Below are 22,955 nucleotides of genomic sequence, written 5' to 3'. Positions count from 1 at the left end.
TGAGCGAGAGAGAGAGAGAGAAATAGGGAAGGAGAGAGATGGGGAAGTATATAAGGGGAAAGAGTAAAAGAGAGAAATGGGGAAGAATAGAGAGATAGAGATAGATAGAGAGACAGAGACATAGAGAGAGAGAGAGAGAGAGAGAGGCAGCATAGTTTCAAATGAAATGCTTATAAATTGCAGCTGAAATGCCTTCACATAGTAATGTTTGTAATATAAGACTTGCATTGCAACAAATATACATATGCATATTCATGTGCACGGCTGTAATGCACGTATACGTAATGCTCACAAATATCAGCTCCAGTTTGAGCAGAGCTTGTGCATTCTAATAAAACTAATCAGACCTGAGATTTGTTACTCTGAGTGTAGAAAATGATATTTATACACATATACATATACAGATATATTTCAAGCATACACATTTGCCTAGTGAAATGCCACGGGGCGTATGCGCAACTTATGGCTGAGAATTTGGCTGGAGCAGAAGGCTGTGCCTCGCATAAATATTCAGACTGCAATTATGCATACGATTTGCTTATCGTTGCGTCTCGAGTTGTTGCTGTGGAAAGTTATTTAACTTATTTGCGTTGTTATTGAGCGAAAAGTTTTGTCATCGACTGGGCGTGGCAGCAAAGCAGAAAGAAATTCAAGCGAAATTTCGTAACACGATTTTCGCAGTCGTCGCTTCATATATGAAGCTATACATACATATACATATATATGCACTTGTATTTCTATGAAAGTGTATATCTGTTTGTATATTTATGAATTTTTGAGCTTTTTGCGAAACTTTTACTTTTGCATCGCCAGTTGCTGCTGCAGCTGCCGCTGACCCACTCGAGGAGCAAGCGCAACTTTAGCTGGGCTTCTGCTCAGAAGTTGCAGCTGCGGGAATGCTAGACTATTCGGCAGCCGGGTAGCTAGTGTTGGCTAACGTCGCATGGCAGGCTCTTCACATATGCCTAACGAGCTATATTGAAGCATACAGACGTAGCCTCAGTGAGCTTCGCTTCTGGAGCTGCTCTGCGGCTTGAGCTAACAATATTATGTCTATGTATGATATGCGGTCACAGAGTCACTACGCACTGAACGAGCATTGCTGCAGTCAGTTATGCCCTGCTGCTCGAGCCTGTCGCACTTCTTTTAATGGCTCGGCAAAGTTTTGAGTCGTTGCTCCGCTGGCTTAGAGTCGATTTGTAGCCAAGAGTTTGACAACTGTAAATACACAATTTAGTAACTATCTAGCTGTAGCTCTCCCTCTCTGCCACTCTGCCACTCTGCCTGCCTGTCTCCCTCTCCCTCTCCCTCTCTCTCTCAGTCCGTCTGGCTGCACTTGACATTTGATTTGTTGTTTTTCTCATTTTTAATGGTATTTTTATTTTGATTTGCTGCCTGCGCTTTAACTGGGCGACAATTTCGCATAATTTGGGCGGATGGCCGCTTTGTTTGGGCACCGAGTGAATGTACTCACAACTAGTATTCATATTCATATTCATTTGCGGCAGCTCAGCGAACCGCAGCAGCCCCCGTTTTTCGTATCAACGAAAAATTTGCATTTGTTAAGTTGTTTTTCGTTTTGTTTGTTTGCTGATTTAATCAAGTGTCGCGGCCAATTTAACTGTTACAAACACACATACACGTATACATATAGTGATATGTGTGTGTGTGCATTTGTAGCTGAGTAGTTGATATAACATTACGTATACGTAATATTGTGAATAGCCCAAGCAAAGCCAAAGGCTGTACAGTTAGATGGAAGCACACACACACACACACACACACACAGTCACACACACACACACACACACACACACATACATGTGAGGTGATAGAACATTGCGTATACGTAATGCCGCGCAGCAGACGCTCAGTGCTTAGTAGCCAAAGAACAGCCAGGCTGAACAGTTAGATATACACACAGAGAGAGAAGGCGAAACACAGAAAAGAGAGCGAGAGAGCGTGCATTACAGAGAGATCAACAGAGCGGGACCGAGAGAGAGAGGGAGATAGTATGTATCCATTGCAATTGCTAGCTGCTGCCTGGCTTAGCCTAGCCTGGCTAAGCAGCTGCCAAGGCTTTGGCCAGTTCCACATGAAGCGCTATCAGCTGCAGCGCGGCTACAATCCCGACGACTCCAGCGAGAGTGACAACAGCGTGTTACGTAAGAGATCTGTCCATGTGAATATCTGAATATCTGTAATCTCTGTCATCTCTGTCTCTGTCGCTTCGCAGGCTCCTACCGTCGCTGCATGTGGGAGCAGTCAAAGTTCCTGCCGCGCCGGCTCGTTCTGCTCAGCCTCTGCTCGAACCTGTTCTGCGAGAACAATCAGATCATGCCGCGCTCCAGGTCTATTTTCGTAGTGGAAAAAATGTCTAGACCGAACGAGTAGTGAAACTTGATTATTCAACAACAATTGCATGACTGCATGACGGCATGACGGCATGACTGCATGACTGCATGACTGCATGACTCATGGCTCCGACTTCGACTCTGGCTAATGCGAACCTTTTTGATTTCTGTGCTTCTTCCCCCAGCTGCCTGGACATCCTGCCGGAGCAGTGCGAGCAGGGCGACGAGGAGGACCTCATGTACAAGCCCTTCCCCGACTGCTGCCCCGTCTACTGCAATCTGAAGCGGCGCATGCAGCGCCTGCGGACAATGCACTTCCGCCATCGCATATTGCGCAACATGCAGGACGCGTCCTCGTCCTCGTCCTCCTCCAGCGCCGACGGCAACACCCTGCTCAGCGAGATGGGCTACAACAACTACTGATGCCGGCCGCTGCTCATCCACTTTGTCAACTCTGTGGCTAGGCGCATAGGCTGATTGCCAATTGTGTTGCAGTGCTCCCTTCTGATTGGAATTCGGCTCTGCGGATTGGAATTCGGCTGTCGGCTCGCCTGTCTAGACGCAGCACTTGAAGTCTGGCCCAGAGCACATACGTTTACTCTACTCTATCGAATACAAATATACCCTAACTATCGTATACCCAACAAGCAAGTCTTCAATCAAGCTGTCAATTAATCGCTTAGTTGCCCCAGCTGATGATTGATGTAAATAAACTTTACCAAGCACTGTATTTCGCCCTAAATCCATGTCAATCAATCAGAATCAATCATTGTATTAGAAGTCAGTGTCCTTCTGGAAACTAGTCTATGTAGAAACTGGTCAATCAATCCTCTGTTCCCTCCTTTTGAAGTAATATCAATAGCTGACTGATTCAGTCAATCAATCAATCACTCTGATCAATCAGAACATCTTCACAGCTTGCAGGAGCGTAAATTGTAAGTAGACAAAGGCAAATCAGATTGACTTGTCATTTCGATGCTGATACGCCCCACATAAGAGTTCCATTTGAGGGGTATACACAAATTAGGGTGAGCCAAAATAACTTGAGCCACTCGAACTACTTGGCGACAGATGGCGGCTGCTCTTGTGACTGGCTGGCATTGTCAAGGGCCTGGACGGGCATGACCAAGTAGAGACAGCTCGACTCCAATGGAGTGCAGCAGCTGAAGGAGCAGTGGAAGAAGAAGAACAAGCTGAAGCTGAAGCTGAAGCTGAAGAAGTTGCGGAATCTGCGGACTCTTGAACGAGTTGCTCATTAAGCAGGTCGGCAATGATGCGCGCCCGGGCAACGCAAAAGTGGGTATATAGGCTCGGGCATGGCTCCAGGTCTGACAATTGTGAATATGTATCGATATATGTCTATCTCATTCTATTTTGTGGTTCTCTTAAAGAGGTTTTCTAGGGATTCTTCTTGCTCTACTTCACCTGGAAAGTTTTCCACGTGACTAAACGTACCTTAAATTGATACAAGCTGATATTCCTCTTGATTGCTTGCCATTCAGAGCTTGAGCAAGTATTAAGCTGTCGTCTGCGCCTGACTCGTAACAGTTTATTGCCTTGGCTAAGAGCTTGATCTCTCAGTCGGCTAATCTTCAGTGCGGGCCTTGAGCGAGCATCAGGCGCTCGGCATTGGGCAGGAGCTCATTAAAAATTTGCATTGCTTTTGCACCTCTGCAGCTTTAATTGCATTTTGCATTTGCCTTTGTCTCGGACTGTCTTGAGCAGCTCGCTCTCATTCTTGACTCGCTCCCTGCTCCCGCTGCTGCGCCTCCTGTTCGCTGTTCGCTGTTCGCTTTGTGCTCCGCGTTGGCTTTATGGCTTTATGGTGCTGCATTTCCTGTTGCAGCAATATTCCTGATGTTTGCGCGCTGCTTATCATTTTAACACTTTTACGTGCCACACGAGGCTAACCAAGTTTCTGCTTCTTCTGCTTCATCATCCGGCTGCTCTCTCAGCCACTTCTACTCATCTTCTTCTTCCTCTTCTTCATCTTCCTCATTTTTATCAGCAAACAAGCAATAAATTTTATTTTAATAAGCAACAATTTTGATAGCCCAGCGTCGAGGCTGAGCTCCTTGCCATGGGGGACCTTCGCCTCGGCGCATTATCATTGCAGTCGCCGTGCCTCAGCCTCTGCCTCTGTCTCTGCCTCTGCCTGTGCCTGTCCTTGTTTCTGTCCCCTTCACCTAGTCGTCTCGCTGTCGCTGTCGCTGTTGCATGTTGCATGTGGCGCACAAGTAAATACAAAAGATACAGCTAGCCATAACTGTTCGCTGTCATAACGTTTGCAACCGCAGGCAGTGGCGCCACCTAGCGGGGTTCGATTACAGCGCAGAGAGAGAGAGAGAGAGAGAGAGAGAGAGAGAGAGAGAGTGGGAGATACATGTGCATATACAGAGTCTTAGATATTAGGGCATATTTATGTAGAATCAAGTCTGCAATCCTGTCAATGCGTCCCATTGAGATGGAATCGATTTGAATCCTTTAGCTAAATGAGGCCCCATTTGTGCGACGCCAATGGCTGCGGCTGTGGGCCCAGTTAACAGAAGCAGCTGGATGCTGCGGCGAAGGGAGGGGCGTGGCAGCCGGGCCGCCTTAGCCTGGCTGGTTAGGCAACCTGTCTGCCTTGTTTACTTTGTCTCTCTCGCTGTGTGTGTGTGTGTGCGCTTATATCCTGCTTAAGCAGAATTCTTCTCCTTCTCCTGCTCCTTCTTCTACTTCTTATTCTTCCCATTGTTGTTGGCGCATTTCCTTCTGCTTGCCTGGCTGCCTCGACTTGCTTTTTATGTGGCTTTATGCTTCGCACCCACTAGCTAGCAGTAGCTTTCAGCTGCTTCTATCTCTAGCCCTGCCCCTCCCTCGCTCCCTCTGCCCACCTCGCTCCCTCTCTCTCTCCCTCTCTCTCTCCCTCTCTCTCTGTCTTTCCTGCTCAGATACTCATTGTGTTTTGTGTTGCTTCAGCTTCTTCTTCATGACATTGTTGTTGTTGTTGGTTTTACTTTGTTGCACTTTGAAGATTATTGCACAATGCAATTTATATTTATCGTACGCTTTTAGTTGTTGCCGTTTCTTGTTTTTCTTTCATTTATGCCTTTGTAAGAAACACAAACACACACATGCACACATGCACACATGCACACATGCATTGAGAGACTCTAATACAAACATACCAACTCACACATATGCTTACATATAGAAGCAAAGCATGTGGTCCAGTGGAGCTGAGCTGGCAGCCGTCTCTTTTTACTTTTCTCTCCTCTTCTTCTCTATCTTCTCCCTTTTCTTCATCTTCAGCTGCTTCTTCTTCTCAGTCTTTCTACTTCTTCTTCTTATACATGTACTTCTTCGCCTTCATCTTCTACATTTTCTTATTCTTTTCCTGTTTTGTCTTCTTCTTCTTCTTCTTCTATGTGTGTGTACGCGTATCTAACTGTCTAAACTGCCGTTCCGCTTGCTCAGCAACTGAATAGACACTGCATTTAAACCGTTATCCACCTGTTGCCGACAGCTTAATGCAGTCTAATTGGAGCAAGTCCAATGGGAAGACCAGCTGTGTATAAAGGGAAGACAGCACTAGCGACAGATAAATGGACAGGCAAGAGGAGCAGACAAATGCCGTAAGCTTTACATTGAAGTTATCTAGCTCGTATTTATCCCCGCTCTATACGCGTATACCGAGTGCAGTTGGAATTGATATGCTCGGCAAGGGCTGACAGTTTTTTCTTAGAGCACACTTTGAATAGACTCCAATTGGTTTGCCGCATGATATGCGGTTCCGATTGGAATTCACTCACAGAGTTTCATTCCACAGCGGGGCAGAGGTAAAGACAGTGATAAGGGCAAAGGCAAAACTTGCTATTTAAAACTCACAATTCATGAAACTTGTGAAAGTCTAATGAGGGACAGTCACTCAGTCAGCTAATGCACGCAGAGCTGCCGGAGCGGGGCAGAGCTCGGCGTTGCCATATCAACGCCAAGAAAGAGCTAAGCATTAATTAACACTGCGATAAGCATTCAGCTTGCTGTCAACTATCAATGCAAAAGGCGCAGCACAATATGGGAAGTTGGCGGGGGTGGGCGTGGGCGTGGGCGTGGCAGCTGCGTCCACTTCCGCTGCGCTGTTGTCGCTCAGAGTTTCCGCAATTAGTTTAACTCCGAAAGATTCGCACAGCTGAACCCTGAATTGAACCGAGTTGAACTCAAACTTTTGCGCCGCACTCAGCAGAGCAGCGCCAAGCGGGTATATTGGTTTTCCGAGCATCAAATTTTGTATATGATATATGCAAACTTGACATTATAGTTTATATCTCGTTCCTTGCCTACTCTACTACTAACACAAGAGCTGTTAGATGAAGTTCCCCTGGTATGTTATGAAGGAATGATATAGTGAAGACTTATATCGTATATCTTATATGTGCTTTTCCACTTGCAGCGGCTTTTTGTCCAAGGCATAGCCCAGTCGGGCATGCCCAGACCTTTCCACTGCGGAGCGAGCACAAAGGCGAAAGGAAAAAAAGAAAAACAAAAGACGACAGACGAGATTACAGTTTCGCCATTTCGATTTGATGGGGATAATGGAACGAGTCTCGCCAAGCAAAATGCTGGCTAATTAAAAATTGTTACCCGCCACCGAAGTTTTTTCTCGGAGATTATTATGGAGATAGACGAGTATTACAGTTCGGGAATGAGCATGAGCGGGAGAGTGACCTTAACTGGTGCAGGTTAACAGGGAGTTTACATAGCTTGAGCTCAAATATTTCAATCGAAGCACTCCTCAAATTGAAATATAACAAAGTCTACTATTATTTTCCAGGTCTTTTCAAAACACTCTACAACTCGATCAATATCATTCATCATCCATTGGGCCCGTCGCCCAGTTCGTAGAGGCTCTCTGCTCTACAGTTGTGCATTAATTTTGGCCAAGGCATCAGCTGCGGCTCGGCCCATTTCGTGCTCGCTAGAACCGGGTGGCTCCAGCTGCAGAATGTGGGCGCTCTCCTTGAGCAGTCGCACGACCTCCTTGATGCGCCTCTGGAACTCCTGGCGCGACATGCGACCGCTCTGCATGCCCAGCTGGGCGAGCACCATGATTGGTGCATGCAACTCGTACATGATGAGACCTGCAAGAAACGAAGAGGATTCGGATGAGGGTTCGGTACATAAAGAGCGAGTTCAAAGAAGATCCAAAAACACTTTCTAGATACTCTCGATATTTCAAGTTAATAGAATAATAGATGCTAAGTAATAGAAACTTCAAAATCGAGATCTATTGTATATACTGAATGGTAAATACCTTTCTTACACTCTAGACTCTGGAGGCAAGCTCTCACTTCTTCACTTATACCTTTTAATTTGTAAGCAAATACTTTTCTGTATACTCTTGATTATTCAGTGACGTCTTACATACTTTTGATTCAGTTTCTGGTACTCTGCCTACTTACTCTAGTCTCTAGTTATTTCTAGAGTCTCTGACTTACCACGCAGTCGGGTTAGACCCGGCTCGAGTATGTCAACGACAGCCAGAAATTCGCGGCAGTAGCGCTCCTTGCGCTCAATATCCTGTGGCGAGAGCTCGGGCAGCAAATATCCCTCGACGCGGCCATAAATCTGGCATAGCGAGTACTTGGCGGACAGCAGGAGATAGTGATTGGGTCTCAGCACCTCGCGATATCTACAAATAGGACAATCGAAGGGCTTCAATCAATTTATCAAACTCAGAGTCACCCTTGACCCTTGACCCTGGACCCAAATGTTGCTGATACAAACCATGAGTATAAGTACTTAGTTAGTGAGAAGCTGTATTAAACGGTCCATGGGCGGAACGAAGAGAGAGCGAGAGAGATAGAGAGATAATGTTAATATTAGCAATTTTTTGGGTCCCACTTCTTGTGGACGCATAGATCAATCATTGTCAGTCATGATTTGATTATTATAGTAGAGCAGACAGAAAAAGAAGTTTTCTGTTCTATATAAGAAACAATACGCTGTGATTGATGACTGATTGACAAGCTAAAAGGGAGAGCACAACTAATTGAATCTATGATTGAAACAATGTTCGATTGATGACTGATTGACAAGCTAAAAGGGAGAGCACAACTAATTGAATCTATGATTGAAACAATGTTCGATTGACTGATAAGCTGATTGATTAGCTTGATGATCGACCCAATGATCTTCTCGATCATCGATTGACCGTATATGATTTCTGATCAGTCAGTGAAAAAAGCCTACGCCGATTGACTGTTTTCCTTTCTACTGATTGACTGTTGATAGATGATGGACACACTGATTGACTTGGTAAATAGTTGACAGATTGATCAATTCAATGAATTACACTGAGTGATCTCTTACTTCCTCTCTTTCCTAGATTCTTGATTGATTGAAGGATTCGGAATCACTGACATATTGATGTTCTCACTGATGATCAAACTGACTTTCAATCATTGACTTTTTAGATCTACAGGACTGTCAATCAAAGCTAAAAGTCTCTCAGAGAAAGAGTCTGCAATGTATTAGAAGTTGTATTAGACTGATGCGATTTGATGGAAGAAGCCGCCGGCAAGTGTCTGCTGAGTGTGAGTTGTCATTGATTTGAAGCAAAGTTAACCAAGTTGCTGAAATTACTGTTAGAGTTAATATTGAAGAGTATATCAAGATATAAGTAAAGAAGATATTGAGTGAGTATTATTGGATGAGCTCCGCTAGATGAGAGGCATCGAGGGACGTACCGTATGAGAAAGTTTTCCAAGGCGGGAATGTCGTGGACATCGATGGACTCGAGATCATCATTGATGTGATCCAAGAGGCGCTCCACTTGCACCGACTCGATGCGATGAGCACAGCGATCGCAGCTGAAGGGTAGAGGGAGACAGACAGACAGAGAGAGAGAGAGTGTTTTTGTGAGAGTGGGATTGAAACAAAGTTGATTTCTACTCACGCCCAGTCGGCCTCCTGCTTGAGCGGCTCTGTGGCTCGAATGCTGCCTGCTCGACAGATTTTGCAGACGAGGTCGCTGCAGTCGCTGCCCAGCTCACGGGGATCGGCGCAGCGCTGGCACTGGCACCAGAACAGCTTGCCGCCCTGGATGAAGGTGCGACGCTTCAAGGTGCCCTGCAGCGTATACGCATAGCTGAGCGTCAGTGTCTCCTGCTCGCGCACCGAACGGGACGTCCGCAGGATGATCGAGTAGTCCAGTGGATCGTCCGTGTGCGATGTGTTTGGTCGGCAGTCGTGCGCGAGCAGAAAGGCGCTCGGATATAGCGTACGCGCCTTGCCCCCTCGCTGCCCAATCTCAAAGCAGTTCACATCCAGAATGCCACAGATCTCGTGCATCTCCGCCGGCTCCAGCCCACTCAGCTCCTGGGCCAGCTGCCAATCATGGAGCAGTCGCTGCACGACCTTCTTCTCATAGTGCTGCCAGAGCGTGAGGTTCTCGCGCCTCTGCTCCGTGTGCGACTCCATCAGCCGTATCTTGGCGTACTTCTCCGGCTGGTGCTTCCGCATCAGCAAGATGCGCACTATCAGCACCAGCTCGTATAGATCCCGCACCGCGTCGGGCGAGGCGCTCTCCTTGAGCAGCTCAGCCGCCTGCGGCCGCCGCCGGCCGTACAGCTCGCACTCCTCGCGGCTGTGCCCGCTGCTCTGCCCCAGTCCGCGGCAGTCGGCGGCGCACAGCGGCCAGCCGCAGCCCTTGCAGCGGCACTGCTCCGGCCCCAGCTGGACCGGCTGGTAGCAGCCCAGGCAGACGGGCTCGCAGCTGACGCAGGGTCCGATTGCCAGGGGCTGCTCTCTGATGAGCTGCTCGCCGGCGGCCAGAGCGCGGTTGGCCACCAAGTAGCGCCCGTAGAGCTCCGAGTGCTCCACTCGGTAGGCTGGCGCCAGCTCCTCCTGCTGCTGCTCCTTCGGCTGCTCCTGTGTGTCCCTCTGCCGGCTCCTGCCTTGCTGCTGCTGGCGCCTCGTCTGCGCAAAAGAGAGAAGAGGAGGGGCAGTGGCTGCTCATTAGTGGCGCTGCTAATTGTATTCTAATTGCTCTGGTATATTCCGAGTCCATGGCTCATTAATCACATGGCCCGATGCTTGAGTCTCGACAGAGAAAGGGTGGCAGCGGAGGCGTGCCAAGGGAGTGTAGGGTGCAGCTCTGCCTCTGCCTCTGCCTCTGCGTCGGCCCCTGCCTCTGCCCCTGCTTCTCTCTGCCTGTCAACAGCTGGCAATTAAAAGACACTCAACGTTAAATGCCTCAAACGACGAGCGCCGCGCACCTCAACAGGTGCACATCAACGTTGCGAGCTCCTCTCTGCCAGCTGCTCTCGGCTGCTGCACAGGCAATCAGTTGCAGGCTCTGCGTCTGAACTGAGATGGGACAAGTCTATCCCGGGAGTAATGCAGGCTTCAGCATGTTACTTTCTTTCACTCTGTATGTATGTAGGATGTCCTCTCACTGAACTCAACTTGATGTGATTATCATTAACTTTATCTGTATCTGTCAGTCTCTGTCTGCCTTCCCTTTCGCCCCTCTGGTCTTATTCGTATTGTTATCATCATTCATTATCATTATCACTTGCGATAATTATGACAAATATCCCAATTCATCATGCATTATGCATGCCTCATTATGTTTATCACTTTTGAATATAATTACAACATTATCACTCATAATTATTATCATCATTCATCATACATTATTATTATAATTATAATCATATTCATTATCATTATTATCATATATTATCGTTATCCTTCTTTCATTTTTATCATTATCATCACTCCTCAGTCATGCATCACTTATTATCATGACTTTCATTCATTTCCTACCATCATCATTCATTATCATTACTCATTAGCATCATTTATTACCATTATCAACATGCATTATTATTGTTATTGACATCATTCATTATTGTTGTCATCAGTCATTACTATTCATTACTCTTTAGTCATCCATTTCATCATTCATTAGTCATTATCATTAGTTCTCAATCATTCATCACTCATTATCTTGACTTTCGTTCAATTTCCACCATTCATTATTCACTTGTATTACTTATTAGCATTCCCTATTCGAACCTATCATTCACTATCTATCATTCATCATTCATTAGCATTACTCATTATAACTGCTTCGACCATTTCTGATTGCAAATTTGTTTTCTGCTCCTCCGTCCTATGATTTAGTACATTTTGCATTTGTTTCGCTCCTGCAATGCATAACTCATTGAAATTGACTTATTTCGAAAACAATTTGTATTTATTCCTCGGAATAAAACTGTAAACAGGCAGTAAGAAGAAGAGTGAAGCAATACAGAATTTTATTAGAGCAGCTAGAGACGATCGAGCGACGCATATTTCGGTTGTATATGGCGTTTATTTATAGGTCGCGTCGGCTGAGACATGGCGCGCTCTAAAGATAGATGGCTAGAGAACGCACCCCAGTAGCACCCCACCTCGGCACGCCCTCCGCTGCCTCTGGCGCGCCCCAATGCGAATTTGGGGCATTCCACAAAAGTGTGGCACGATTTGTGGGCTTTGAATGCTTCCCCTTTAATATATGCAAAATATATTTTAATTTGTAGAAATATAATCAACAATAAAAATAAATAAATAGAAAGTTTATATACAAATTTTAATTATAAAAAAAATAAATAAAACAAAAAAAAAAAAAACGAAACACAAATTTTATATTTGGTATTTTTCTTTTCATTTGGGTACAGACATTAAAATGCTCGCACACGTTGCTCTCTCTCACTCTCTCTCTCTCCCTCTCTCTCGCACACATACACACAGCCGCTCACATGTCATATGCACATATTTATTCTGTATTAAATTAATTTTTAATTATGCCTTCCCTAACCCCCTCCTCCCTCCCCACTGGAAGTCATGCCACAGCCCCAATGCGTATACCCTGTAATACTCTGGCAATCATGTTTACTTTTTTTCTTGCTGGCATTTCGATTGTTTGTTTGTTGTTTTATTTTTTTTTGGTTATTCTCGCCGCTTTCTCTCCACTGCGGCAAGCAGTGATTAACGTGGAAATTGCGTTTAATTGATAAATTATTTTGTTTGGTGATTTCGTGAAAGATTTCTGGGGTTGCGTTTTTAATCGATGTGTTTAACAAGTTGTCATTTGATTACGGCCATTTAAATGGGCGCGAATGATAAAGGCAACAAACGTCGACAGCGACAACAACATTTAGCATCAACAACAACAACAACAACAACAGCAACAACAGCAACAGCAATGAAATTATAAATTTATTTTGGTTTTGGTTTCGCGTTGTTCGAGTCGCGGCACACGAATTGCAACTGTCGAATTTGTCGTCAACGGCAGCGGCATTTGGCTCAGACTCAACAGTTGGCCTACACACACACACACACGTATACACACACACACACACACACAAGCATACACATACGCATCAGTCACACACTCATCTCTCATCTGAATTTTGTTGTTATATTTATACATTTTTCAATTTAGTGAAATAAAAATGTTTTTTTTTTTTTACGATTTTCTGAAATTCGGAATTTCTTTAGCTGTCACGCCCCCCCAAACGCATGCTATTTGCCGCCCCCATTTGGCTGAACTGTGGCCCGGCACGCTCATTAGTGCAATCAAGAGTCGTGCATACCCTAGAAAATGTTAGTGAACTTATGCTTGAATTGAAACATGACTGACTCGCAAATACCCTGTAAAAAGTCGATCGACATATACAGTCAATCAATGAAGTAATTAATGCATATGCATATACCCTGTAAAGTGCGAGAAATTCATATGAACTATACGATTGATTTGAAATACCCTGCAAAAATATATATGAGGGTTGACTGAGCTTAGTGGATATATGTATACCCTGTTAAGCTCTGTGATGATGATTTTCGTTTATGTTTCAGCTCACCATTTGCGAGTCTCAGGCTTCCAGATACACATGTAGGTGAGAGGTGAGAGAGTGCACAATCCAGAATACCCTGTAAGAAGTCCACGAATCCGAAATTGAAATCTATCATTCATCCATCAATCCATCATCAATATGTTTGTGCAACATTTTGTTTGCATTGCATTTGGCCTCTATTAATTTACAGTTGTTTCCTTTACATTTGTAGTTGGGCATTTGTGCTTGATTTAAATTCCATTATCAAATAAATTGAAGCCAGTTTCGCTTGAAGCTCTAAGAAAAATATGAAAAACCAATTTGTGGACAACTAAAACAAACTGCTTTTCGAGCAGATTTTTTTAGCACGTGAAAACAAAGGTGAAAATGATGAAAATTGTGTCGCAAAAAATGTTGCAGGTCACATATATTTAATGCATCATCTCTTTCTCTCTCTCTCTCTCTCTCTCCTGTCTATTCCTTTCTCTTGTTCACACTTTCGCTTTGTCTGCATTTCAAGTCAGTTGTTTTTGTGTGCAAAACGAGGGCATTTCAATTAGTTGCCAAAATGTAGCCACTGGCCAGTTGCTAAATACCCTGTAAACATACTGAAATGAGGTGTATTCGCATTGCAATTAGCAATAGAAGTCAAGCAATTAGTTCACAGGGTATATTCGAATCGGGTATGCCCTGTTTCCGATGGGCTTATCGAATGAAGAGGTATGTTGTCGCTGCCTACAGGGTATTCAAAGTTGGGTATACCCTTGGTTCCTGGAGAGATATCTATGTGCAATTGTAGTATTGAAATATGCCCGTGTCATTTGAGATGACTGCTTAAGCTTAATTGAACTTGTGTCTTGGCTTACAGGGTATTTCCTAGTTGAGTGTACTCTGTTGCCGCTTCAGGGCATTTATATTGAATCCGGTATTCGAGCTCATGCCTTTCCCTTTCTCTTGCGCTTCCTTAGCGCCCTTTACCACCCATTTGAGATTAGGGGGTATCTGCTAGTCGCATACACCCTGCCTGGCAGTCAGAGCTGGGGACGGAAACAACAACAACTTGAAGCAGAGCTGGCAGCCCAAACGTATGTGACGGCAACTGCCAGCGGGCGTTCCGACGCTGTTAGTCAGGTGTCGCGGGCGGAACGGGCGGGAATGGAACATGGAACTGGGAGCATGAAACATGAAATGTGCATAACTCGTATTGGCACTCGCTTTCGCTTTGTTTATGATCTGGAGCGGAAACACAACGCATGCGACACCTCTCTGCTGCCACGGCTCCTCCTACCGCCTCCTGCCTCCTGCCTCCTGCTTCGTGCCTCCTGCCCCCTGCCGAGAGCAGAGCTGCGACCCACAAGTTTGCCTAGCTGGCAAATATTTGCGAGTCAAGTTGCCAAGCAGCAGAGGCAGCAGCAGCATCACCACCAGTTGGGCGTTGCGTGAGTGGGGGCGTGGCTCACCTCTTTTGTAGCTGCTGTTGTTGTTGCTGATGATGATGATTTTTGGTGTCAGCATAAATGTCACTCGCTTCCTTTACCCTCTCGACTCTCCACTCTCCACTCTCCTCTCTCCCCTCTCCCCTCTCCTTTATCCTATCCCCCATTAGTCAACCGTCCGTCTCGCTGGCCATGCAACTGTGTCAACTTAACCCATTGTCTGCCCATTGCCAGGCTTGTCGCCATATGCCACGCCCACGCCGAGCACTCAGCGCCCCAAACGGCCGATGCCCGAATAGAGCTGATGCCAAGTGCAAGTGGGTAAATCTCTAGCGAGGGTCGCTCCATCAGCACAGCCGAGAGCAGCACGTCAGTTCATTTCATAAACCTTACAAAATCTTGTTTTTCATTCTCTCTAAACTCAATCCTGTCCTGCCTCTGTTGAGCCTCCGCTCCTTTACTACTTGACTCTCCAATCCGTTCTCTTTCTCCATCCCCTCTCACACTCGCTCACAACTTCTCTAGTGACCCACGCTCCCTAGCCCTCCAGACACCATGCATGTGAAAGTCCTTTTAGACATTGACAGAGCCTGAAGCTGCACTAATTATTGCACTAGGCACTTACCCCACCTCTCACCCACTCACCCACTCCCACCCCACCCTGTGGAAATGAAAACTACAGTTTACGTTCTTTGCATGCATTCACAGTGTAGGATATATATATTTGAAAGTTAAGCATATATTTCATACGATTGACTAGTGCAGCAAACCGGATAGGCCAACCTCGCTTTCAAGAACGCTATCCTGCGCGACGACCGTGTGGTGCGGTGTGGTGAGGTATGGTGTGGCGTGGTAAAGTGTGGCGTTGTATGTGCGATTAGTAGAATGATCTCTATAGTGTGCTTCAAGCAACATTAACCGTTCCAAAATATTTGCGTATTCCCAACCTAAGACGATTTTATAGTATAGGTGGTATGGATATGTGGCGACGCGTAGTGGAATGGTAATGTCTGGTTCAGGTGGTGCGGTCGCGGTACCGTAAGCTTGAAATCGCATTGGCCGATTAACTGTAATTAGAACGCATAGAATTCAATTAAGGATATAGAATCTATAGAATATTGAATTGCAGCTGGCGCTTTGAGCTTACCTTCTTTTTTTTTTTTTTTTTTTATACATATGATCCATGATGGCAAATTCGCATAGCTCACGAGAATCGGTCGCGCGTACTTGCGCGCCGTCACGTGTTAGGCGAATTACCCGTGGGGCATGTGCGGTTTGTAAGGTGATTCGTGATTCTTGATTATTGGTAAGTCCGGTAAATATTGGTAAGTCATTGTAGGTCACTGCAGGTAATTATTGATTGAGTATGTGCGTGTATTTTTGCTTCATCCGAGTTTCATAGTTTCCAATGTTCCGTTACTTTTGTTTCCGAAAGTCGTGTGGAAAAGGTGTTCAGTTTAAAATTCGGACTGTAGCTGCGCAACTGATGCGTGTTAACTTCAATCAGATGGATTCGAGATGATATATGATTCAAGTCTAATATGTATTTTTAATATTGCGTTTTCTACTGCTATTTTTCAACATTTTTGCTTTTTTAAATTTATGTTAATATTTTTTGAGACATTTTTCTGCAATGGCAAAGCCTTAGTTTAGTTGGACTGGCCTATTATACACAGAAGGCACAAGACCTTACCTTATTTTTGCTTTCCCGTATTTTTTTTTTTCGCTTCATGTTTGCATATTTTAAAAGCCTAAAATTTTCCGAAATGAATTTTTCGCGTTTAGATTTTGAAACGAAAACAAAACAAATTTTTCACATTTTCGAAAATTTTTTTTTTCCACGAAACTACAAAATTTGGTTTGTTCCCAAATAATGCTTTTTCACAGCATTTTTACTAATATTATAATTTTATTTTTTTTCCGAATTTTTCATTTTTGAATTTTGGATGTTGTTTGTTAGAGAGCCAGATACAGAATGAATATAATATGAAATCAGGCTTGGGGTATCAGCCTGGGCTCGCCCCAAAAGCTAACTAGATTTACAAAAAAATTTCGCCTGCTTCGATATATCGTTTGATTTTTAAAGAGATACGAAACCAAAAATAACAAAAAAACGAGGTAATTTTGTTTGTTCCCAAATAATGCTTTTTCACAGCATTTTTACAAATATTATAATTTTGTTTATTTTTCCGAATTTTTCAATTTTGAATTTTGGATGTTGTTTGTTTGAGAGCCAGATACGGAATGAATATAATATGAAATCGGGCTTGGGGTATCAGCCTGGGCTCGCCCCAAAAGCTAACTAGATGTATAAAAAAATTTCGCCTGAAAATACGCCTGCTTCGATATATCGTATGATCGACAATATTCTTAAAGAGGTATGAAAAAAGGTTGCTTAGATTAAAAATCAAAAAGATCAATAAACGAGCTAATGAGACGAAACGAGTTCTGCCGATTTGCCGTGAAAGAGTGAGAGAGAAAAAGATAAAGCGTACAAATCAGGCTGTTGCTTTTCAAGACAATTCGTTATGGCCGATCATAAGTTGCAATACTGCAAGATAACGTGAGGAAAAGAGACAGTTATATCGAGAAATAAAATGTGTAATTTAAATGACGCTTGCCTAAAGAGCTACAGAACGAGAGAAACAGAGAGCCAATCATTGTATTGCAATCCAATGGGCTGAAGGTACCGTTAGCTGGCAATCGTAATGGCTGTCGTTAAGCCTAACGCGCTGACACACTAAAAGAGAAAGACAGAGACAACAACAACGATCACAAGTAAGCGCACAAGAGCAAGCTGACTGAGGGAGCGAAGCAATAGAAGAGTTGTTAAAGTGATTGTTGTCTCGCTCAACTTTTTTAATATAATTTGAAACAAATATGCGTGCATCTATGCCTCTGTGTGTGTGTATGTGTGTATGTGATTGCGATAACATTGATTTAAACACTCCGCTTTGAATGGCTTTTAGAGTAAATATTGCTATTGTCTGTTGGCCTGCGGCGTATTTAAAAACTCACCACAGAGTGTAATTCTTTTTATATTGTTTTCTTTTATTTCAATTTAATTTTTTTCTTCTGTTTTTTGTTTGTTTTGTGTGTGTGTGAGTGTATGTGTGTGTTGTTTTTTTGGGGGAAATGCAAGTGTAACGACGTTATGCCGGCTTTTTTGCCTGCGCCTTTGCGTACCGTCCTCTCTCCTCTCCTTGCCGTGCAGTGAGCAAAGCCCACTCAAAACAAACAAATCAAAGCGCTTTGCACGTGTCAAGCAGCGGCTCAGCCACACAGCGACTCAAACGGGACGCCATGAAAGAGTAGGCGAGACGATGCGAGAGACGCGGCGAGGCGAAGCGAAGCGAGACATGGCGAGTGGAAGCGAGACGGGCCGAGGCGGGGTGCAACGATTCGAGCCTGCCGAGCCGAGCGGTTGAGTGGCTAAACACGAGCGACTGCCGACTGCCGACAGGCGACACTGTTTTGTGTTGCTTTATAACTCACCACGCAGCAGAGCAACTGGCACAGTCGTCGACCGGCTTTCGCAGTGTTCGCACTTGTCGTGCGCTTTCCGCAACGTAACAGTTAACAGTTAGCTCTCGAAAATAGCGTAAATAACGTAAGCAAAACACACGTGTGGAGCCAACAAGAAAGGGCGCTTATTAGACTTTTACACCAGCTGCTCTTCATTGTTGTTGTTGATACTCTTTTTTTTTTTTTTTTTTTTTTTTATAAGTGAAACTGAAACCGCGCCGCAGTGAGCGATACTCGCGCGTGTGAGAAAGGAGTGACAAAAGTTATTAATCATTTAAGCACATTTATGTCGCCTGGCTAACACACACACACACACACAGACCTACAAATACCACACAGTAACACTCTTCAAAAAAATTGCGGAAATTTAGTTTGCTTTGTCTGTGTGCGTGCCGTCGTTATTGGTGTTGTTATTGTTGTCTCGTTTCTCCCTTTTCGATGGCCCGCTTTAAATTCTGTGTATTTCCTTGCTGCCTATTTTTAGGCATTTTGCGGTAAATTTAATAACGGCACCTGCCAAATGCTGCGCGTGTTTCGCCAACCGTTTTCAGTGCATTTTTTGTCGCCCACCCAATTGTCTGTGTGTGATCGAAGCGTTGTTCAAAATTAATTTCGCCCTGCCAGAGCTGAGTGATTTTTTCGTTCCTTTTGTTTGCCTTCAGCGTCTCTGTCTGCGTGCGAGTGCACTGAATTGAGTAATTCGTGGGAGTGTTAGAGCCGTTCCTTTTGACTCAGTGATCTCATTTGTTGAGTGATTTATGATAGACGATTTATGAGTGAGTCGCAATTGCATAAATTGCGTGTACTATACCAATAATGTGAGTGATATATAATAATGCTCTGATTGGCTGCAGTCCTCTTTGTTGTGGTAATGGATTATCATTTAAGTTTTTAATGAAATTGTTAATCATGCAAAATTGGACAGGTTTACCACTGTTAACAGATATAAGTTCGCATATACTTTGGGCTGTGCATTTTCAGCTCAGACCATTTGAGTTTTTTGGCCACAGCTCCTGGTTCGCTTCACCTGGCGCATACAAATCGAAAATTAGTTTTTAATCGAATGCAATTTTGTCTTTTTTATTGTAAAATTCAAATGAGAGATCGCTTTCTAATGCAAATTGATTCACATTTATGTGAACATGTATATATATGCGTATGTATGTGTGTCTTTCTCAGCCATATTCAGACTTGAGTGCTCAATCGCTTTGCCTTTAGGCTCGTCTCTTGAGCTGAATTTGATATAGCTGGATGAGCAAAATGTTCCTCCACAAAGAGATGACTGGGAGGAGTTAAGGCTGGCTGCATCAAAGTTCCTCTGCGATGATAGTTTCCTTTCGAACTCAACTTGTAGTATCCATATGATTGGATGAATGAAATTTCAGATATCCATCCCTCTATCACTCTATAAGAAGATATAGTGATAAGATATAGATAGATAGGATTAATAAAGTGAAGTCCTTGCTTTTTAAGTGAATATGCTGCAGATACTTCCATCATTTGTGAGACTCTCTTGATGGCAATCAGTTGCCTCCTTTCGGTCCATTGATTTCGTCAGCTTGTCATGGCAGCTCATATATTATCATAATATCTTAACGATTTCGGCAACGATTTATGAAAATTGAAATTGTTTTTTTTTTTTTTTTTTGCCTTTTTATTACACCTTGCCCGCTGCTCCACACCTGCCACAGCATCGATGCACCTTTGTCTACAGTTTCTTCTTCTCCGTTGACTCCTTTGTTGCCATCTGCTTCAGTATTTTATGCAAAATAGTTCTAGTTTTTGGTTGCCCATTTGGGAATTGATTAGCATTTCAATAGGCACAATTTTCTAGGCAAGAGTTGATTAATATTAAAGTGCTATATAGATTAGCCAGCCTATCGTTTATCGATTAGTCTTTTATTATTATATCGATATATATATATATATATATATATATATATATATATATATATATATATATATATATATATATATATATATATATATATCTATTGAACATATGATTCTAAGTCTCTGACTACTGTTCTCTTATTATCGATATATATCGCATTGTAATATTAAATAGGTTTAAAGCCTTACATGGCATTGTTTTGGTAAGTCGTAAAGTCCCCGTCGCACCCCTTTGCCATAGATGGAATCTGCTCCCAAATTCCCATTTCCCCTCTGCGATTTATTGATAGTTACACTCTTCGCTCTCTCATTCTCTCTCTCTCTCTCTCTCTCTCTCTCTCTCTCTTTCTCTCTTGAATGCCATGCTGGCATACAATTGTCATAATTCAATTTTAGTTTTAATTTCCGCTTTTGGGCGTAAATTGCATTTGCACACACTGCACAGCCACACCCACACTTCTATTCGTATTGTCCCTACACACACACACACATAGCCAGTCGTGCATGACGTATTGATGAAATCTGTTCACACTTCTATAGGGAACTATTGTTATCGGTTATCGAAACAGTTTTGATTGCAACCAATTTAAGCTGAAAATGTCTCCGAATTCGTTTATCGCCATCTGCCACGCCCCTCAACCGAAATGGGCGCTGCTTGGCGGAGTTGTTTGGCTGTCGCTGCTGTTGCCTCTGGCGGCTGGCGGCTCGTGCCGCGAGGCTCAACTCTGTTGCAACGGACGCGACTCGTCGTGCGTGGTTCAGAAGGCGCCGGTGAATGCGATTATCGAGGATCTGAGCGATAAGCCGTGCTATTGCGATCACGCCTGTCTCAAGCTGGGCGATTGCTGTGACGACTTCAAGGACCACTGTGGAGGTGAGTAGCTTCAGTTTGATATTAATCGATGACTATCGATAAGTTTTGCATAGAGACATTTGAGCTTGGCCTTTTAGACCGATGCTGGAATGAACAGGAGAAAAATATTATCGATAATCGATAGATCGATAATTATCGATAAGTGTAGATTTGCAACTGAGTAAACTGTTGCCTCAACTATGGTAATTATTTGCATTTGTGTGACATATCCAATCGGAAAATAGACTATCTGGCATTTCTAATTGGAAACTGGGACTGCATATTTTAAAGGAGAACAACTTTCCGGAGCTGAGCCGAAGTTCATTAGCAAGCGTCGCAGATCTAATGCGATATAAACTAGCTAAACAACAGCGCGAATATTCTCAATATGTTGCAGACTAAAGTCCACACCGCCTTCGCCCTTGCGTCCTTCGCGTGGCAGCGTAGCTGCGTGGCTGCGTGGCTGCGTGGCTGCGTGTATGCCTGGCAGGCATGTAACTAGGACTATAAAAAGGCCAACTTAATGGCCACATCCACAAAACTAAGAGCAACATTCATGGCTCGTTGGCTCGCACTGCCTGACGACTGCCGGCTGCCGGCTGCCGACTGCCGACTGCTCACTGCTGACTGCTGCCTGTCGACGCAGAGCCACGCCCCCTGTCCTCCTGCCAGCCGCGTCTTACAATTTGTTCTTTTGCATTTTTATTCTCTTCTTTTTTTTTTTTTGGGTTTTGTGAAAGTACAATAGCTAAAGGGCTTTAATTTTATTACACACAGCAAATAAAGTCAACGAACATGCGGCGGCGGCATCTCTCGCCTCTCTACGCGCTTCTCAGTCAGCCAAATTAAATAAGATACAGATGGCGATGGAGTGGGAGGGAGGGGCAGAAGGGGAGAGCGAGAGAGTGGAAGACACTGGCGAAGACTTGGCCAAAAGTTGAAATTTTTGCGTGCCAGCTGCGGCTACACAACTTGCCACAACAATATATAAGAAAAGACAGCAATGACGGACTAGCCTGATACCCTGCAAAGTCCACAAAAAAGCAGTAGAATATGCGAATTGATTTTCGGATTGAATTGACCTCAAAATTAAGGACTGCAGGTTGAGTGAAGCGCTTATGGGAGTAAAGGCTGTCCATATACCCTGTAATTCTCCGCGCTCTCTCTCTCTCTTTCTCTTTCTCTCTCTCTCTCTCATTATATTTGACTATTTCGCTGCGTCTGCTGCAGCTTGATGTGCATCCAGCTAGCCGTTATGCTTGTCAAATTTACAGGGTATCTGATAAAAAACTACAAAACAAATGGCAGCGCAGCAGGCACAACAGCAGTTAAGGCCCGTCGCAGCCAAAACACAATTTATTTAATTTTGTATTAAATTTGATTTGATTTTTATTGTTGTTAGTGAGATGAAGGGCGAGAAAGAGACGGAGACAGAGATGGGGCAGAGCGAGTTGAGATTTATGATTACATGAAGGAGGCGCATCAATTAAAGCGCCGCTGCAAAAGAAAAGCCATAAACACAAAAACTAATACGAATACAAATAACAGCAGCTCACAAGACACACAACACATACACACACACACACACACACACACACACACATACACACAAAGCAGCTCCCTGCTTCAGCCGCAGGCAACACAATGAAACATAAAACGGACAATGACAATCATTTGCCAGCCTCTGGAGTCTATTCGTAGACAAGGTATCTAGGGGCACGGGAGCAAGTGCGGGGGAGAGGTATGGCCGGATATTGTCAGGGGGAGGGAGGCTGTTGCAGTGGGCGTTTATAGAGTGGGCGTGGCTTTAGAGCCAAGTGCAGTTGAATTTGGGTATTGCTAATAACTGAATGTCCTGAATGTGAGCTGCTTGAAAATGTGTGCATTGAATTGTCATTAAAGCAGCTATCGATATACATCGATAAATATGTGTTTCGCTTATGTCGATAACAGTGTATGTCTGCAAATTAATAGCTTAAGTAAACAGTTTAAGAGCAGCACAGAAATTAGTTAAATTTTTAATCTTAAA

The 22,955-nt window shown here is 44.1% G+C and overlaps 3 protein-coding genes and 1 long non-coding RNA gene across 7 annotated transcripts in view; 2 read left to right on the top strand and 2 right to left on the bottom strand.

Moving 5' to 3' along the window:
* Window positions 1–1,869: 1,869 nt before the first annotated feature.
* LOC6585694 (uncharacterized protein CG1552) lies at window positions 1,870–3,084 on the top strand. 2 transcript variants are annotated; one of them, XM_002011286.4, is made up of 3 exons: window positions 1,870–2,165; window positions 2,237–2,351; window positions 2,540–3,084. In XM_002011286.4, exons 1-3 carry the CDS (start codon window positions 2,015–2,017, stop codon window positions 2,775–2,777), a joined length of 504 nt encoding a protein of 167 aa, XP_002011322.1. In that variant the 5' UTR covers window positions 1,870–2,014; the 3' UTR covers window positions 2,778–3,084. The 2 variants fall into 2 exon arrangements, with proteins under 2 accessions (XP_002011322.1, XP_015016474.1); XM_015160988.3 differs by having other exon boundaries at window positions 1,871–2,165; window positions 2,237–2,390.
* Window positions 3,085–7,133: 4,049 nt separating this feature from the next.
* LOC6585695 (SET domain-containing protein SmydA-8) lies at window positions 7,134–12,629 on the bottom strand. Its single transcript, XM_002011287.4, has 5 exons — window positions 12,280–12,629; window positions 9,292–10,313; window positions 9,083–9,205; window positions 7,832–8,025; window positions 7,134–7,474 (listed from the first exon to the last, which is right to left on the bottom strand). Exons 1-5 carry the CDS (start codon window positions 12,295–12,297, stop codon window positions 7,251–7,253), a joined length of 1,581 nt encoding a protein of 526 aa, XP_002011323.1. The 5' UTR covers window positions 12,298–12,629; the 3' UTR covers window positions 7,134–7,250.
* A 2,714-nt stretch (window positions 12,630–15,343) lies between these two features.
* LOC116804577 lies at window positions 15,344–16,270 on the bottom strand. Its single transcript, XR_004364571.2, has 2 exons — window positions 15,803–16,270; window positions 15,344–15,722 (listed from the first exon to the last, which is right to left on the bottom strand). It is a non-coding gene; the product is annotated as an uncharacterized LOC116804577 (long non-coding RNA).
* Window positions 16,271–18,161: 1,891 nt separating this feature from the next.
* Window positions 18,162–22,955, top strand: part of LOC6585699 — a 119,783-nt gene continuing 114,989 nt past the window's right edge. Inside the window, exons 1-2 of one of the 3 annotated variants that reach the window (XM_002011291.4) lie at window positions 18,162–18,265; window positions 20,614–20,947. In XM_002011291.4, coding sequence (XP_002011327.2) covers window positions 20,671–20,947 — 277 coding nt within the window. In that variant the 5' untranslated portion in view covers window positions 18,162–18,265; window positions 20,614–20,670. Of the gene's footprint in view, window positions 18,266–18,376; window positions 18,443–20,249; window positions 20,277–20,613; window positions 20,948–22,955 lie in introns of those variants that run through there. The other 2 variants (XM_032732784.2, XM_044009314.1) reach the window with 2 other exon arrangements.

The sequence above is a fragment of the Drosophila mojavensis genome, unplaced genomic scaffold (assembly GCF_018153725.1).
Source record: "Drosophila mojavensis isolate 15081-1352.22 unplaced genomic scaffold, ASM1815372v1 contig_136, whole genome shotgun sequence".
NCBI lineage: Eukaryota > Metazoa > Arthropoda > Insecta > Diptera > Drosophilidae > Drosophila > Drosophila mojavensis.
This window is presented reverse-complemented; position numbering and strand designations above follow the sequence as displayed.

Excerpts from the sequence above, each read along its gene's own strand:
- LOC6585694 (XM_015160988.3), top strand. The coding sequence starts at position 2,015 with ATGTATCCATTGCAATTGCTAGCTGCTGCCTGGCTTAGCCTAGCCTGG. Across the intron at positions 2,166-2,236 it reads GAGTGACAACAGCGTGTTAC|GCTCCTACCGTCGCTGCATG; the intron begins GTAAGAGATCTG and ends GTCGCTTCGCAG. Across the intron at positions 2,391-2,539 it reads AAAATGTCTAGACCGAACGA|CTGCCTGGACATCCTGCCGG; the intron begins GTAGTGAAACTT and ends TTCTTCCCCCAG.
- LOC6585695 (XM_002011287.4), bottom strand. Across the intron at positions 9,206-9,291 it reads AAGCAGGAGGCCGACTGGGC|CTGCGATCGCTGTGCTCATC; the intron begins GTGAGTAGAAAT and ends TCTACCCTTCAG. Across the intron at positions 7,475-7,831 it reads GGGTCTAACCCGACTGCGTG|GTCTCATCATGTACGAGTTG; the intron begins GTAAGTCAGAGA and ends CGTTTCTTGCAG.